This window comes from Danio rerio, chromosome 23 (genome assembly GCF_049306965.1).
Source record: "Danio rerio strain Tuebingen ecotype United States chromosome 23, GRCz12tu, whole genome shotgun sequence".
Taxonomy (NCBI): Eukaryota; Metazoa; Chordata; class Actinopteri; order Cypriniformes; family Danionidae; genus Danio; species Danio rerio.
Genome location: NC_133198.1, coordinates 10,088,124 through 10,105,888, shown reverse-complemented (window position 1 = coordinate 10,105,888; position 17,765 = coordinate 10,088,124). Strand labels below are relative to the sequence as shown.

General features: G+C 35.3%; 1 protein-coding gene across 9 annotated transcripts in view; it reads left to right on the top strand.

Annotated features, from left to right (window-relative positions):
• The window catches only part of plxnb1a (plexin b1a), a 188,160-nt gene that overhangs the window by 154,046 nt on the left and 16,349 nt on the right, over nt 1-17,765 (top strand). For 4 of the 9 annotated variants that reach the window (XR_012399007.1, XM_073939842.1, XM_001920948.9 and 1 more), the window contains 9 exons: nt 38-217; nt 4,324-4,534; nt 6,742-6,984; nt 8,634-8,810; nt 10,198-10,346; nt 11,800-11,900; nt 11,989-12,206; nt 13,644-13,822; nt 14,216-14,282. Coding sequence is in view for 6 of the 9 variants with exons in the window: in XM_073939842.1 (XP_073795943.1) it covers nt 38-217; nt 4,324-4,534; nt 6,742-6,984; nt 8,634-8,810; nt 10,198-10,346; nt 11,800-11,900; nt 11,989-12,206; nt 13,644-13,822; nt 14,216-14,282 (1,525 nt within the window). In the remaining 3 variants the exon portion in view is untranslated. Of the gene's footprint in view, nt 1-37; nt 1,537-1,732; nt 2,770-4,323; nt 4,550-6,741; nt 6,985-8,633; nt 8,811-10,197; nt 10,347-11,799; nt 11,901-11,988; nt 12,207-13,643; nt 13,823-14,215; nt 14,283-17,765 lie in introns of those variants that run through there. The other 5 variants (XR_012399006.1, XM_009296674.5, XM_009296673.5 and 2 more) reach the window with 2 other exon arrangements.

The window sequence follows — 17,765 nt, the reverse complement described above, 5'->3', positions numbered from 1 at the left end:
CTGTATGTATTAACAGTAATATGGTGTGTGTTGTCAGTTTACCGGAGCAGTTTAGCAATGAACGTGTTGAATGTGTGACCGGAGGCAGCAACAGGACTGGAGAGAGCGGCGTTACTGTGCGGTTTGGTAGAGCTGAGCGCCATCTAAAGGAGACCCACTATCATTACACCCCAGACCCCAATGTTACCCATGCTGCACCCTCCAAAAGCTTCATCAGGTAAGACTTTATTTAGCTTCATTTTTTTTACATATTATTTCACAAATTGCTTGTTAGCGAATTTAAGAAGGTTTTGATTTATTTTTCAAATTATAAACAAAGACTTTGCCAGTGGTGTGAAAAATATAATGCTGATATGTTGTTTAATATGCAATACATCGATAATAATCATATATAAATATTACAAATATTTATCTCTGAAAAACGTACATTCCAACAAAAAGCAAACGTGTCTTGTTTAGTCACAATTGTGTCTTATTAGTGTATTAATGAGACATTGTGCTTTACAAATGAGTCATTTGGTAAATGGGATGAGAGAATACAGTTGAGGTCAGAATTATTAAGCCCCCTGTTTATTTTTTCCTTTTTCCTTAATTTATAAACAGAATAGTTTTAATAACTCATATCTAATAACTGATTTATTTTATCTTTGCCATGATGACAGTAAATAATATTTGACTAGATATTTTTCAAGACACTTTTATAAAGCTTAAAGTGACATTTAAAGGCTAAACTAGGTTAATTAGGTTACAGTTTTTCTTGTTTGCTTTGACCTGGTTAAAGAAACTAGGTTCCAATTCATTTTCATTTTCACTATCCCAGCAGAGCAAAAGACTGGTCTTGCAAATGTGTAAACGCTTTCTCATTGGGTTGGCACATTTTCCCCACCATTTTTCAAAACAGTTAACACAGATGTCATTCAAGCAGTCCAAACTCCATTGTTTTAGTTATGGTAACCAAACAGAAACCATCTATTTCTAACCATTAGAAACTACCAACATCAATATGAATTCACTGAAGCACCGGTTTGACACTCCTTCACACAAATCTTCAATAAGCAATCAGTCTGCAAACCTTATAAAACGGTAGAAGGTCTGTGTTGTTCTGTGCCAGCATGGATGGAGGAGGTCAATAGTGGCTATGTCCTTTACTCCTAATAAATTTGACTGTATATTGGTTTACATGTGTTTTCTCTAATATTTACAGTATTTTATTACTTTTGTCTGTTTTTACAGTATTTCAGTTTTCAATTGTCGTTAATTCAATATAAATGTAATCAAAGCATTTCTTATTCTGGATTCAATTCTTTGCAAAAAGGCAAATTTGACAGCACAAATAGAAAGACAACAAATGGCATTGGCAATAGGCTACAATGACAAGCAATGGTGGTGCACTGACTTCTGTATTTTGTATTTTGTTGTCCGTTGTGTAATGATTAATTGAAAGAGCTCATATACCTGTTTGCAAGTTGTGTTGTTTGAAGGTAAAACTAGCTTTTGTTGCATATTGTAAAGGTTTTGACACGATATGTGCCTTTTGCAAGCAAAATGTGTCATTTTGACCATGAGTGCTGCTGTTTAGGCCTGTGTGTTAACTGTTTTGAAAATGTGGAGTTTCAGTTGACAACTGCATCCAAGCAATCGAGAAATACTGTAAGTAGGCAGGTTAGAGAAATTAGGCAAACTATTGAAATTATTGTTGGTTTGTTCTGTAGACTATTGAAAAAATATATAGCTTAAAGGGGCTAATAATATTGACCTTAAAATGTTGTTTAAAAATTAAAAACTGCTGAAACGACAGTTTTTTCATGATTGCTAGCACACTAAAATTCAACTTTTCCCACAATTAGCAAAACCGTACACTTAAGGAGCAAAACACAGAGCTAGATCTGCACAACTGTAAGCACATTGTCAGCTTCACACTTTTTGCAAAACATTACACACAGTGATATGCAAATCACTAAACACTTGGATGCTTTTGACACAGAAATTTTTCATAATGGAATTTCCTTGCAATTTTAAAGCAAAGGCCTTCAAATGAACACACACAAACCAAAGGTTAAACAGAGCCATCAGGTGTGCACACACACTGCTGCAAAGTTGTAGACACACCAATCAGCTGGAACCACAGTAAAGAAAGCAACAGGTATAAATTATTAGTCTTCAATAAACATGTTTACAGTAGTATAGCAATAAATAGTTGTCTTTAAGAAATATGTTTTACATGAGCTATAAATATTAATCTTCAATAAATAAGCCAATATTGCGGTATGGAAGAGGAAGCTTGAAAGTGAGGAAGATTGGTAAACAGGAGACAGGGAATGGAATTTTTTTATATTGAAATATTTACATTACCAGAAAGCTGAATAAATTGGATACTGTATACATTGTTGTATGGTTTGTTAGGATAGGGCAATATTTAGCTATCAGTATATCATTGTTTGGTGTATACACAATGTACATGTACTTAATTGCAATATCTCTTAAACCCTGATTATATCGGTATTGGTCAGTTAAAAATGATACAAATGTTTAAGATTGATTACAGCAGTGTGTAAATGAAGCAAACAGGTTTATATTGAATGGAGCGTGTGTGAAAATAACTGTTAAGAAATAAGACTTTCTCCAGAAGAAAAAGTATTATCAGACATACTGTGGAAATTTACTTGCTCTGTTAAACATAATTTTGGAAATATTTAAAAAAAGAAAGAAAAAATAATAAATTTAGGGGGGCTGATAATTCTGACTTCAACTGTACCTGATTACTTTTAGTGTGCAATTCAACAATGTGTATTTATTAATTAATTATTAATATTATTATTAATAATATTAATTAATTAATTAATGTATTAATTAATTAATTAATTAATTTATTTATTTATTTATTTATTTATTTATTTATTATTAATTAATTAATTAATTTATTTATTTATTTATTTATTTATTTATTTATTTATTTATTTATTTATTCATCTTTTATTTATTTTATTTTTTTCCGTTATTTTGGAAGATATTTACATATAATTAATAAAGGAAGTTATTGTAATGCTGGAGCATATCACAAGTATTTTTACAACTCCAACTAAGAACTTTTTTTCATATTTAATAAAAAAAATGTTTGTGTAATTTTCATTGCATTATGTATTTAAGTTTTTTTTAAATAAGAAATCAAGATTTGTCAAGGATGTACAGTATAGAATACATAAAATGTCAAATCGGTGCCCAATGTGTTGTGTTATGTAGATTTGGGCAATACAATATACTAGTCACATTCACAATATTGTTTCAGTATATAGCACATAAATATATTTATTCTGTATTCCATAGTCTGTAGTTTTGAGATTTACTATTATTTTTACTAAAATAGTAACTATTATTAAACTGTTATTATTATATTATTTTATTATTATAATGATTAAAACAATCATCTTTAATTAAAAATATATATTTTAATAGTATTTTTAGTGTATTATTTATTGATATTTAGACCATAAACCATACTGTTCCATAAAATGTACAGTATAGAATTAAGGACAGATTTACCTATAAGCAAGGTAAGCGGCCGCTTAGGGCCCCAGGACATCTGGGAGCCCCCAATAAATATCTAGAAGTATAAATTTTATACCTATAAACTAACAGTTTTCTATCATATTTTTTATAATGAAAGTTAAACAAATAAAATGTTTATGTATGTAAAAATATTTATATACAATAAAATATAATAATATTATAAAAGCATAATGTTTTACATTAATTATAATATTATGGAAAAATATATCCACCACCCTCGATCATGGAGCAGTCCAGCAATCAAACTCATAAAAAATATATTATTGTTATTATTAGTTGCAAATTCCTTTTAAGACATCTAATTATTTAAAATGTAAAGCTTACATTAAGATAGAAAGTAGAAGATTAAAGTATGAAGACTGAGTGATATAAAAAAAAAGCTAAATAAATAAAAATCAAATAAAAGTAGAAAGGGTGCATTTCAGGACTTGGGGCCTCATGGCTGAAGTTGCTTAGGGCCCCCAAATCACTAAATCCACCCATGTATCTACTATTATATTTGTACACTTTTAGCAAACTACAGTATATATATTATAATTATAAATGGTCTTTTTAGCCAGGTTAAGGGATTTTGTTTTTACTTATACATTTATGCACTCTTTTCTGTTTTAAGAATGTTTTGAGAACAATATATGACAGTTTTACTATTTAGCAAATCAATCATATTTATTCTTTCATCTATCATTTTGAGAGGTTAAAGCATTAATGTTAGTCCAGCACGAGTGATTAGTGTGTGTGTGTGTGTGTTTGTGTCAGCGGTGGACGAATCATCCGAGTGTCCGGTCAGCATCTGGACGTGGTGCAGGAGCCCCGTATCCGTGTGACCCTCACGCCTCTGGAGCCACACTCACAAAAGAAGAAGAAGAAGAAAAAGAGGAGGAGCGCGGTTCACAGTCTGCTCAGGAGAGAGCGCCGTATCGTCCCCGAGCACAACTGTCCCGAAGGCAGCCTGTGTGTCCGCAAACAGGTACAGTTCACTCAAGTGAGTCTGAGCTACTCTTCTGATCCTGAAATAATGGAAACAATATTGCTTCTCCGCAGTATCTATACTACTTGGGCCCTATGCAAAGAGTGTGTAGAGCCCCCTATCTTATTATTCGTGATCTATGCTATTTATCACTTCTTTAGTTAAATAATTTTACTTGGTTATCGCTGCAAATCACTGATGTAAAATCATCCAACAGCATTATAAAGATTAATATCATTTTTTTTTAAGATTTGCATTAGTTTTAATGCAGCATAGAATAATTGTTGTATAAATTGTGCATTAATTGATGATAAATATTTTATTCTATGAATAGTGTATCCCAAGTTTTCCCTTAGATAGCTTTAAGATTTTAATTATTTATTGTATTAGCTGCAATACAAGCCTGTGAAGGACCTGCTACTGAATTGTCTGTAGTGTTTATACTGTAAAAAAAAGAAATATTATGTTTGATCACATTACCGTTTTCAAAACCTGCCTTTATATATCTATATATATATATATATATATATATATATATATATATATATATATATATATATATATATATATATATATATATGTGTGTGTGTGTGTGTGTGTGTGTGTGTGTGTGTGTGTGTGTGTTTTCATAATTTTCTCTTAAAAATGGTTTCAGATCTGCATTTTACATGTTTAGAGTTTGGATTAATCATGTTAGTCATCGGTTTTGGAACATTTTGTTTTAAGTAGGCAATCGCAGACTAATTGGATCAATAACTTTCAACCGTTAAACACAGTTTAAAGTAAAGTAACAACTGAGGCATGTGATAGCAGTCATAAAAATTAATCAACAACAAAAGACAAAGTGACTGTTAGTCACTATTTGCTTCTCTATATTTGTCATTTGTCTTCAGCAGGCACGTGCACACATAGGGCTCAACCTGTGCAGTGCACATGCCCTTTTTAGTATTTGATAGAAAGTGCCCTACCAAAATGATCAAAAGTGCCCCCGCGACACACCCCCTCCCCCCTACCGCCCTTTAGTAGACGCGCGACAACACCGCTCTTGAGTACCCTCCCCCCCCCCCCCCCCTCTTTACTTTACATGCGCGACAACACCCCTCTTCAGTACGCGGACGACAACAACGACCCCACATTCAAAACATTTATCCTGCACATGCCCTTTGCACAGTCTCTGCACGGGCCTGGAAATGTGTTAATTAGGGTAAGTTAGGCTAATATTTGGTTTGCTAGTTTTTATTTATTAGAATCTTACATGGTTCAAAGCAATGAAAACAAGAAAACATTTTTTTTGACTCCTTTATGGTTTAATTTGGTTCATTAAAAAAATTGTCAGGGCAAGTGAAAATCTGAACAAATATCCTGACTGGACCAGTAGCAAATTTCTTCAAAATTGAGCCTTGCTTGAGATATACAATTTTGCAAGTAAAGAAAAATTAAACATTCACACATATTGTCAATTGAATTATTGCTTTGTTTTGCCAAAAATTTTGCCAAAAAAATTTTTGCAAGGAAAGACGCAAGCACATTGCTCCAATTGTGCACGCATATTGTCATATATTCTTACATTAGAAATAACAAACTTGCAAGCGGAAAAGACATAAAGTGGGAACGGGCACTTCTATAGCACGTCATTTCATAACTATAGCGGCCGTTTTTCGACTGAACTAAACTTTATTTATGATGTCAGGTCACGCTATTTGGAGGGCCGGAACAAATTGCCTCAGGGGCCTGTTTCGACCTGCGGGCCTCCAATTGAATAGCCCTTCTATAGGACCTTACCACCCGCACCCACATTTACCTATCAAATCTTGTTCCACCAGATACGAGTGCAGGACTTTAGCTTGAAATGAACTTTGGCGCTATATCGCTGCCTCATCTGAAATGTTGTTATTATCTGAAATGTTTGTAGACGTGTTTATCAGTCAACTGATCACTGAATCAATGAAAGCAGTTAAATCTTCTGTTTGTAATGCAACACTATGGAGATTTCCTGGATTTCTTCTTAATGGGTTATGAGTTGCTACACCAGAGTACTGTCTGGCCTTTGGAAAATTTTCTACTGATTACACAGCAGCGCTTCTGTGATAAGATGTGTATAAAAATTGCTAAATCAATTTTGATTTATCACCCAGCCCTATTATTGACACAGCACTATTTTTATGCACAATGTTGAGTTATTATAATCTTTTTTTTTCTGCCTTCAGGTGGAGGAGAGGTGCTCGGTGAACAGCAGCACACTAATCCTGTGTCCCACTCCAGAGGTGGGCCCTGAGGCACTGCGAGCGGCCGTCACGGTGCACTTCCTCCTGGATAACCTGCACTTTGAATTTGAGGAGGTCAGCGGGAGCCCCTTCAGCTATGAGCCCAATCCTGTTCTTCATCCTCTCAATCAACACGATCCCAGCAAACCCTTCAGACACAAACCCGGCAGCATCATCTCTGTCGAGGTATAGAGTTCTTACTTTGGATATATCATATTACTTTGAAATCATATCTAACTAATGTTTCTTTCTTTATAGTTACAATTAATATACATTTAAATCAAATTTTAATTTTAATTAATTTGCATGTTGTATGAATTATGAAAACATGGTGCTTAGAATGAACCGCCAACTAATCCAGCATATGTTTTACTCAGCGGATGCCCTTCTAGCTGCAACCTGTACTACGGACCACTTAGCCTACCCAATTCACCTGTACCCAACTCACCTGTTTGCATGGGTTCGCTGGGTGCTCCGGTTTCTCCCACAGTCCAAAGACGTGCAGTATCGGTGAATTGGGTAGGCTAAATTGTCTGTAGTGTATGAGTGTTAATGAGTGTGTGTGGATGTTTCCCGGAGATGCATTGCTGCTGGAAGGGCATCCGCTGCGTAAAAACGTGCTGGATAAGTTGGTGGTTCATTCTGCTGTGACGACCCACGAATAAATAAAGGGACTAAGCCGACAAGAAAATATATTATATTATATTATATTATATTATATTATATTATATTATATTATATTATATTATATTATATTATATTATATTATATTATATTATATTATATTATATTATATTATATTATATTATATTATTATATTATATTATATTACCTTCCTGCCAACCTTCATGTGTGGGGCAAGATTGAGATTCCAGCATGCCAGTCATGCTCTGTTATAGGGTCATTGCAACTCCTATTGAGTCAGCAGTCCAAAGGCCCTGGCAGAAGGGCGCTACCGTTGGTGGCATGACCAAATGCTGAAAGTAGTGGCAGAAAGCATATGGTAGGTACCATCTTGCCCTGAAAAGGAGGATTGACTGCAAGACGATCTAGGGAAGCAGTTCTCACAGCACATAGTTACAACATCACTCTGACCAGACATATAATTTCTGAGGCAACAAGACGGTTGATTTTGCTTGAACTCACATTAGCCTGAAAAGAGCTGACGGAAGAGGCAAATGAAAGGAAATGCTCAAAGTACCAGGAGATATCGGAGAAGTGCCAGAAAGGGGACTGGAAGATCCACTGTGAGCCAATAGAGGTGGGCTGTAGGGTTTGCAGGGTATTCACTCTGTAAAGTCTTCAATCAACTAGGCCTATCATCATCTAGAAAGAGGGCCATTAAGTCTGTTTGTAAAGCTGCAGAGAAAGCCACAAGATGGCTTTGGATAAAGAGGGCTGATCCATGGGTGATGACTACTGGGACGCAAGCTGGAGTCTGATCTACCTCACCTGGGTCACCAGGGCAAAGGTGTCTGATGTTGAAAGACCCGATAAACCCAATGACCCCAGGATACATCACTGATGATGCGTACCAGTGGATCTAGATGGTGTTGTATGAACAACCTTAGCTAGCAATTAACTACTGTGTTTTGATTAACTTTCATTAACAAAGATTACCTACCGTAACAAATCTGCTACTAATTAAGATTAGTTACAGCATTGGTTTTACTGGCTGATGTTATTAAATGCAACTCTGCAGTTTCGCACTTGGAGTCTCCTGTATATTAATATTCTGCAGACTGATGTTGTGTTATTTCCACCTCTGAATAGCCTACATGGCTCAGAGCAAAACATCAGTGTGAGTTTGTTTTTGTTGTTGTTTTTTTTTCCAGGGGGAGAATTTAGATCTGGCCATGTCGAAGGAGGAGGTTCAGGCGCTGATTGCTGATGGAGAGTGTGCTGTGAAGACTTTAACCAGAAACCACCTGTACTGTGAGCCTCCAGCACAGCAGCCGTCAGTGGCAGCGCTCAAGAAACGAGACGCTACTGACACACTGCCAGAGTTTACAGTAAGTGTTTTTATCTCATTAATGTTTGATTTAAAATTACTCAGTTGTTTTTATTTGAGGTAACTTTAACTTCTCTTCAAAATATTGCATTTTTTTACTCCATCGTATTTAATAAATGTAGCACAGTAAACAGTTATTTTGAAATGGAGAAATTGTCACCCATTAGGAGACACAATAGCAGTGAGTGAGCAGAGTCTAGTCTGGTGACCCGGTTCACAAATCACACTGAACAATTCATTTACGGATTTCCCAGACCCGATTGCATGTTCGAGGCAAATACTATGAAAAAATTAGCTATTTAGAGTGAGTCTTCAGTTAATAACTTACTGATTTGGATTGTATATACAGGCTTGAGTCTCCAGTTAATCACTCATTGATTCAAATGATCTATTGAGTGAATCTCCAGTTAACAACTCAGTGATTCAAGTTATCTGAGTGAGTCTAAATGAATCACTGATTTGGATTTTCTGTTCAGAGTGAGTCTTCAGTTAATGACTCATTGATTCAAATTATATATTGTGCGAGTCTCCAGTTAGCAGCTCAATGACTCGAGAGCAAATCTGAGAGCAGTTATCGACTCAGTGATTCAAGTCATCCAATCATAGTGAGTGTCCAGTAAACGAATCACTGATTTGCATTATTTGTTCAGTGTGAGTCTCTAGTTATCGACTCATTGATTCAAATGGTCTATTGAACAAGTCTCCAGTTTACATCTTACTGTTTCAAACAATAGCTTCAAAGAAAATCTCCAGTTAATGAATCATGAGTCTCCAGTAAACGAATCAATGAATTGGATTATCTGTACAAAGTAAGTCTCAATTTATCGACTCACTGATTTAAATGATCTACTCATATTGAGCCTCCAGTTAATGACTCATTGATTTAAATGGTCTTTTAAACTTGTCTCCAGTTAACAACTCACTGATTCAAACACTCCATTCAGAGCAAATCTCCAGTTAATGAATCATGAGTCTCCAGTAAACGAATCACTGAATTGGATTATCTGTACAAAGTGAGTCTCCATTTATCGACTCACTGATTCAAATGATCTACTCATATTGAGCCTCCAGTTAATGACTCATTGATTCAAATGGTCTATTAAACTTGTCTCCAGTTAACAACTCACTGATTCAAACACTCCATTCAGAGTAAATCTCCAGTTAATGACTCTGTGAGTCGCCAGTAAACAAATCTCTGATTTAGATTATCTGTGAGTCTGTAATTCTTCAAATTTGATTCAGATTGTTTTAAAACCAGGAGAATCTGCCGAGTATGATATTCACTAAGATACATGTATATGTACATTTTCTTAAGTGCTTGATTTGTGTTGCTCATCCTCCGATGCTCATGTTTGATCATTTCTGTTTTATCAATGTGTTTTGCATAGGTACGGATGGGGAATCTGAACTTCTCTCTGGGACGGGTGCAGTATGACTCTCAGGGTCCCGCTGCATTTCCTCTGGAGGCCCAGGTGGGCGTCGGAGTGGGAGCATCCATCGTGGCTCTGATCGTGTTGGTTATTGTGCTCATTTACAGGTATATCCATAGTCATTATACCATTTACTACTAAGAGCAGAAATATTTTTTATATATAATTTTTTGATGTTTTATTATATACTAAAAGCATAACACTTATAAAATATTTTATATTATATTAAAATAACTAAGGTGTTCTAGATTTCTTTCTTTACTTTATAATAAAATGTAATAAATATATAATTGTTTTATATTATATTATATTATATTATATTATATTATATTATATTATATTACATTACATTACATTACATTACATTACATTACATTACATTACATTATATTATATTATATTATATTATATTATATTATATTATATTATATTATTAAAAACTAATCAACTCTTTAAGTTTGGTTGAAATCTGGCATGATTTGAATACAATCCAAAAGCATCTATAGTGCATCTGAAAAGTATTCATAGCGCTTCACATAAATTCAGTTTATTGGACATTATTTGAAAAGGCATGCACCTGTCTATATAAGGTCCCTGGGTTGACAGCGTATGTCAAAGCACAAACCAAGCATGAAGACAAATGAATTGTCTCAACGCACAAGGCTTAAGAAGGAACAGCCACTGCCCACCTGGAATTTGCCAAAAAGCATCTGAAGTACTTTCAGACAATAAGAAACAAAACTCTCTGGTCTGATAAGACTAAAATTGAACTCTTTGGAGTGAATGCCAGGCATTACGTTTGGAGAAATCCAGGCACCACTCATCACCAGGCTAATACATCCCTACAGTGAACCATGGTGGTGGCAGCATCATGCTGCGGGGATGTTTTTCAGCAGCAGGAACTGGAAGACTAGTCAGGATAGAGGGAAAGATGAATTAAGCAATGTACAGAGACTGAATGAAAACCTGCTTTAGAGTGCTCTTGACCTCAGACTGGGGTTGACAGTTCATCTTCCAGCAGGACAATCATATTCAAAAAGACTTGGGGCTGTAATTGCTGCCAAAGGTGCATCAACAAAGTATTGAGCAAAGGCTGTGAATACTTATGTACATGTGATTTTCAGGGTATTCATTTTTAATAAATTTGCAACAATTAAAAAAAACCTCCTTTTTCACATTGTCTTCACAGGGTGTTGTGTGTAAAATTTGTGGAAATAAATGAATTTGATCCATTTTGAAAAAAGGCTGAAACAAAAAAAAGTGAAGCACTATGAATCATTTCTGGATGCACTGTAGAACATCTGACTGTTACAAACCTTTCTGTATAGAACATTTTGCTACTTACTACTAATATTTGTTGCTGATTCAAATGCAAAGCTGTGTTAGATTTACAGCAAGTTCTACATATTTTTGTGCTTAGAAATCTTTCTTGTTAACAAAGAATGCATGAAACAAATGACAGAGAGAGGCACGAGGGACTTGAGAATTAAACAGATCGAGCAGTGTGTCGTTGTTTTGATATTTGTATTGAATAAGTGTTTGTTTGTGTATTTGTAACAGGAGGAAAAGCAAGCAGGCGCTAAGAGACTATAAGAAGGTGCAGATCCAGCTGGAGAATTTGGAGACGAGTGTCCGGGACCGCTGTAAGAAGGAGTTCACAGGTCAGACGCTTGAACACAAACATCATCAACAACATCCCTCAAAAATTGCATAAACTTGAACTGAGTGTTATGTTTGTGTTCTGTGCAGATCTGATGACAGAGATGATGGATGTGTCCGGTGATCTCATGGGCTCAGGGATCCCATTCCTGGATTATCGTAAATACTCTGAGCGGATTTTCTTCCCTGGTCACCGTGAGTCTCCGCTGAGACGAGATCTTGATGTACCCGCGTGTCGCCGCGCCACAGTCGAGCAGGGGCTGGTTCAGCTCTCCAACCTACTGAACAGCAAACTGTTCCTCACCAAGGTGAGATTTACTCAAACCCTTCAGAGCAGTGGCTCTCTAACTTTTTTCACCAAGTACCACCTCAGAAAAAAATTGGCTCTCCGAATACCACCATAATGACCAGTATTGAAATATAGTAGCGTAGCCTAATTAAGCAGCTACAGCACTGCACAGTTCAAAAACATGGCAGATTAATTCTTATTCTTATTAATATTTATTATTCTCAGCCACTTTAAACATTATAAATAGTTTAAGCACATAACACTGTACTGTGCTCACAGGTAAAAATTAGTTTAAATTAAAATGTGCTTTTAAAAGTTAATTAAAAATGGCACTGTTCTTAAAAAGTTAAAAGAAAACTGCTGTTCTTAAATGTAAAGTATTAAGATAGCCTTATTCATCAAAACCTGGAAATGTTTCTTGGACCTCGTAAATATAAGCTAAATGTTATCATATTCATATATAAACTCTTTTTGATAAATTTTGAAATACATAATGCATGTACTGTATATATGACTTATTTGTATACCTTTGAAAGCTAAACATTAACTTGTATTTTAGATATATGAATTGGATTTACATATTTAAATTAGAAATTAGATCTGCTTACGGCGCATTAGAGTAGGCTATTTGTGTCAAAAAACGAGTGATTAAACTATGCCTGTCAACATTGGGATATATAAATATAGGACGGCCAACAACCGTCACAAATATGGGGAGGAAATTAGCTTCAAATGATAGAATACTTGGCAAACATTTGAAAATTTAAAATATAATAAAAGGTTTAGCCCATTAAAATCAATCTACTGATCACATCGGTGTTATATGTGTCAACGGGTTAAAAGTTAGTTTATTTTTTTACTTTAATTATTTAGCGATTCCTCCGAGTACCACTTGAAGGAAACCTGCGTATTACTAGTGGTACTCATACCACAGTTTGAGAACCACTGCTTCAGAGGATTATTCAAATGTCCAGAATCATAGAGCACAATTACAGAGGATTATTTATTTAAAGGGATAGTTCACCTAAAAATTAAAATTCTGTCTGCATTTACGAAATGGTATGGCGGTTTCTTGATTATTATGCTGGAATGAGAGTATACTGTAGTTCCTAGACATATGAACCTGGAAAATGGCAACATTTCATGTTCTGTTGATCATAGTATACAATGTAACTTCAGAAGAGTCAGGCTTTAAATATGAAAATGATCAAATCTCTTTTGTCATTTTTAAACAATGGTCTAATCTGATTTAATGATCTATGCTAAGCTAAGCTAAAAGTGCTCCTGCCAAACCTGGAGCTTGGCTGAATGGTATTAAAAATGGTAAAACTCAACATTTTTTACTCTAGAGGACTTGTAAAATGAACTTTTTCCAAAAAAATGTAGTGCTCCTTTAAATATTTTGGTTTTAAGTGTGTGTGTCTTTATCTCATTTATATCTTCTACTTCCCTGCAGTTCATCCACACTCTGGAAGCCCAGCGCACCTTCTCTCCACGGGACAGGGCGTATGTAGCCTCCCTTCTCACGGTGGCACTGCATGGCAAGCTGGAGTATTTCACCGACATCCTCAAAACTCTGTTGAGTCACCTGGTGGAGCAGTACACCACCAAAAACCCCAAACTCATGCTGCGAAGGTCAGGAAATTATCTAGTACTTCCCATTACTGTAATCACAGAGTACCTGTTAAACTTTATCTTAAAGGAATAGTTCACCCAAAAATTAAAATTTACTCTATTTACTCACTCTCAAGTGCTTTCAAACATTTATGAGTTTCTTTATTCTGATAAACACTAGAATATGTTTTAAAGAAAGCTGGAACCCTGGAACCATTGACTTCCATAGTAGGACAAACAAATAGTATGGAAGTCAATGGTTACCTTGTCTTATTTTGGGTTCAACCAAATAAAGACAGTCAAACTGGTTTGGAACAAGTGAAGAGTATTTCAATGATCACAGTATTTTTGGATGAATAACCCCTTTAATTAAGGCACTGTTGATTCTCAGTGAAAATCTCTCATTTGTTGTAGGACTGAGTCTGTGGTGGAGAAGCTGTTGACTAACTGGATGTCCATTTGCCTTTACACCTTCCTCAGGGTGAGTGACACAGATTTGGCTTTAATTTAGTTTGATATACACAATATTAAAAAATACCTCTTAATAATAAAAAAAATATGGCATACATAATCTATGACATACCTTTTGTCATCTGATTGGTAGTTTTTACTTATGTAACAGGTAAAAAGCAAGGAAACTGATACATAGTCCTGTTTGCTGTAATATATATATATATATAAAAAAGAATATAAAGTAGTTCAAAAATACTTTATAATATAACTTTAAGAGCCCATATTATGGGTTTTTGAAAATGCCCTTCCATGTAGTGTGTAACAGCTCTAAGTGAAGTGAAATATCCAGCTAAGGCTTAAATCTGTAAGTGTACAGTGTTCAAAAATTGTTGATCTTGTTGCCTCGTTTACTCTAGCTTGAAAATGTATTTAGTTGTGATTTGTTACTTGTAACCGCGTGTACTGTATAAGGTTAACTCGCTATATTCTCATATCGCGTGCAAAGCCACGTTAAAAACGCGACGCGTGCCGCTTTGTTTACGGAGCTCCATGGAGGAGGGTAGTGTGTGTGTGTATGTGTGTGTGTGTGTGTGTGTGTGTGTGTGTGCGTGTGCGCGCGTGCGCAAGGACGAGGGCAATGTGTGTGTGTGTGTGTCTGTGAAAAGAGCAGTGTGACAAGCTAGGAGATCTCACCAGTTATTGGAGTTTTTGCTCAATAAAATAGTTAGTCGACAGTATTTTTAAGTCCATCGTCTGTATTTACATTGACCCACTGACAGCTAAAATCCACGCCTTACACTATGAAGCATGAATGCACTGTGACTACTTTTATATTGCTGATTAGCTGCTGGGCATTTCACTCTGTCTCTCGCCGAAGGCAGTCACAGTGCCAACTAATCGCAACAGGCTGTCATCGGTCCAATCAGCGTAGATAAGCTTTGCGCTAAGGAGTGGTTTGGGGACAAATGAATCACTGGACGATTTATATGGAGTCGCTGGAATAATTAGGTAAAAATAAATGCAGATTATAAGACAATGAAAGTGTTTTTTGACCTTGTATGCATATTAGATTGTTGTTGGAGGCCCTTACAACCAAAATATGACCCTATTTCATGTATAATATGGGCTCTTTAAGTAGTTAAAAATACTACTTAGGGTTTTGGGTCATTATTCTGCATTTTATTATCTTTTAAATCCTTGATAACGTCTTGCCGACAAATGTATAAAACCTAATGGTTTGACTCTTCTAAGGCATAAAAATACCATAATATGTTTGCAGATATTTAAGAAACATGCTAAGTAAATATACTTGCAAACCAATGCTGAAGTCAGTTATTCCGCTTTGAAAATGTGTTTTCCGTGTCAGAATGTCTGTGTTGCTTTGGTTCTTTTAACCCGCCCAATGCCAGTTTAGCCAATTATATTTCAGCACCCCGGGTTGCCTTGATAGAAACCACCATTTCATTCATTTATTCAGGAAGGCTATCAAAGCATGAGCTTTTGATCAAAACGCAACCTCCAGTGGACAGTAGCAGACTCCCTAACGAGATGCAGATTCAGAGTTCCACATTAGGTTATTCATTAGCAAATAATATAAATATAACGAGCGTAAACATTAGGTGACCACTGTGGTGGATTTAGGCATTGGTAATATGGGTGATCGCCCAAGGCAGCATCTTGCTGGGGGGCAGCACACGGAGAAAGAAGAAAGAAAAAACAAAAACGTGAACCGGTAAAATTGATATGGGCCTCAGTATGCTTTAAGATACGATTTATTTTATGCATTTATTTTATGCAAGTGTATCAATCCCAAGAGTGGTAGGCCAATCCCAGAATAAAGACGTTAGGGGCCATTCATATTCGGTGTCTGTTGTTAGCGCAAGTTTGTTTTTCTCTTTGTGCAACAAAAACAACGCTAGTGCAAGCAAACTGATAAATGTACACAGAGAACCATTCCCGCGTGCCTCACACATGCTGCTCCTGGTCCCAGTGTGAATCCCAGTTGTTTACATGCACGCCGATAAAACACGTGCTGCTGATGTTCATACTTTATGACACAAGGTGTCGGCACGCAGCGAGTTTTGCTAGTTGACAAAACTGAAGTTTATATAATATGATGATGATCTTATTTTTACTAAGCATGGTTATGAAGCAGAAAGTAGGGATAAAGAGTCAGGGAAGTATGACTACATGAATTCTCGGCCTTGAGTCGAGTCTAAGATAAATGGATAATTCTATAAAACATTTTTTTTGTATTTTATAGAATTGTCAAATTAATATTCATGCAAAAGATTTCTCAAGTAATCTTAACATATCACTACAGTTTTGTCTTTACATTGTTTTTCAGTTACATTTAGGATTGATTTCTGTTATATATTTAGAATAGTAATTGTATAACAACAACAGTAATAATAATTTTATGTATAATAAATATTAATTGTTTTAATAATTCCTGTTCTAGTTTTGTCTATATTTTACCCAAAGTTGGAGTAAAACAACAAACCTTTTTAGAATGTATGTGTTTAATGTTCCTTTTTTATATTAACTAGATGTAATTCTACATGGGAGGGGAGGGTTTGGGGGGTGGGGGGGGTATATGGGGTGGTTCACCCAGGGTGTTATTCAAGCTAGAACCAACACTGGGTGAGCAGGTTACATTGTAACCCCGTGTCCTAATAACATTCTACGTGAGGAAATACGCAGTGATAAGCAATTTGGCTGTTTAAATGGTATGGTTTATAATCTAATTAACACATATTAAAGCTCTTTAACATTATTAAATGTACATGCTGAATCATATGATATGTGTTGGTTTTGGGTCACAGTTCTAAAGTTTAATCTCAAATGATTAATTTAATTTTCAACATCTAAACTAAAATATTTGCTGCTGCTTTTAGTAGTATGGCAATACATGTCATGTAAAATTTAACACTGAATTAAAGGTGCAGTAGGTGATTGTCTTCAGAAGCATTTTTTTGTTGTGCTGGTTGAAAGTCTAATAGTAATGATTAAAGTAAATTATCTAAATGTATTTATATGTATTTTTATGTTTTGGGTAAGGCAAAAAATTCAAAAATGTTCATCCAATTTAATAGAGTTGGGCGAACATCTCTCATTACTCCGATAAGTAGGCCAAACTGTCTGTCAGCAAATGCAGATTTGAACAACTGCGCAGGATTTTGCACGCAGCTCCGCCAACCGCCGTGTGTAAAAACCTGCTGAATCAAAACTTTTTAAAAACCTGAATCAATATTGGAGTTACCTTTGCACGCTGGAAAAAGGATGACACAATGTCTGAAGGATTTCTCTTAGACAGGTAATGTTCTGTTTTAAAACTGTTTAAGCTTTACGCAAAGCTGATGTAACGTTAGATGTTGTTGTTACAAATGGGTTATATCTTTACAGAAGTGTTGTTCAGCCACTTAAATCTTCCGATGAAAGATTGATTAGACTATTTTCAGTTTTATAAGCGACCTTTTACAGCATCGATATTGTAGATTTTAATTAGTTC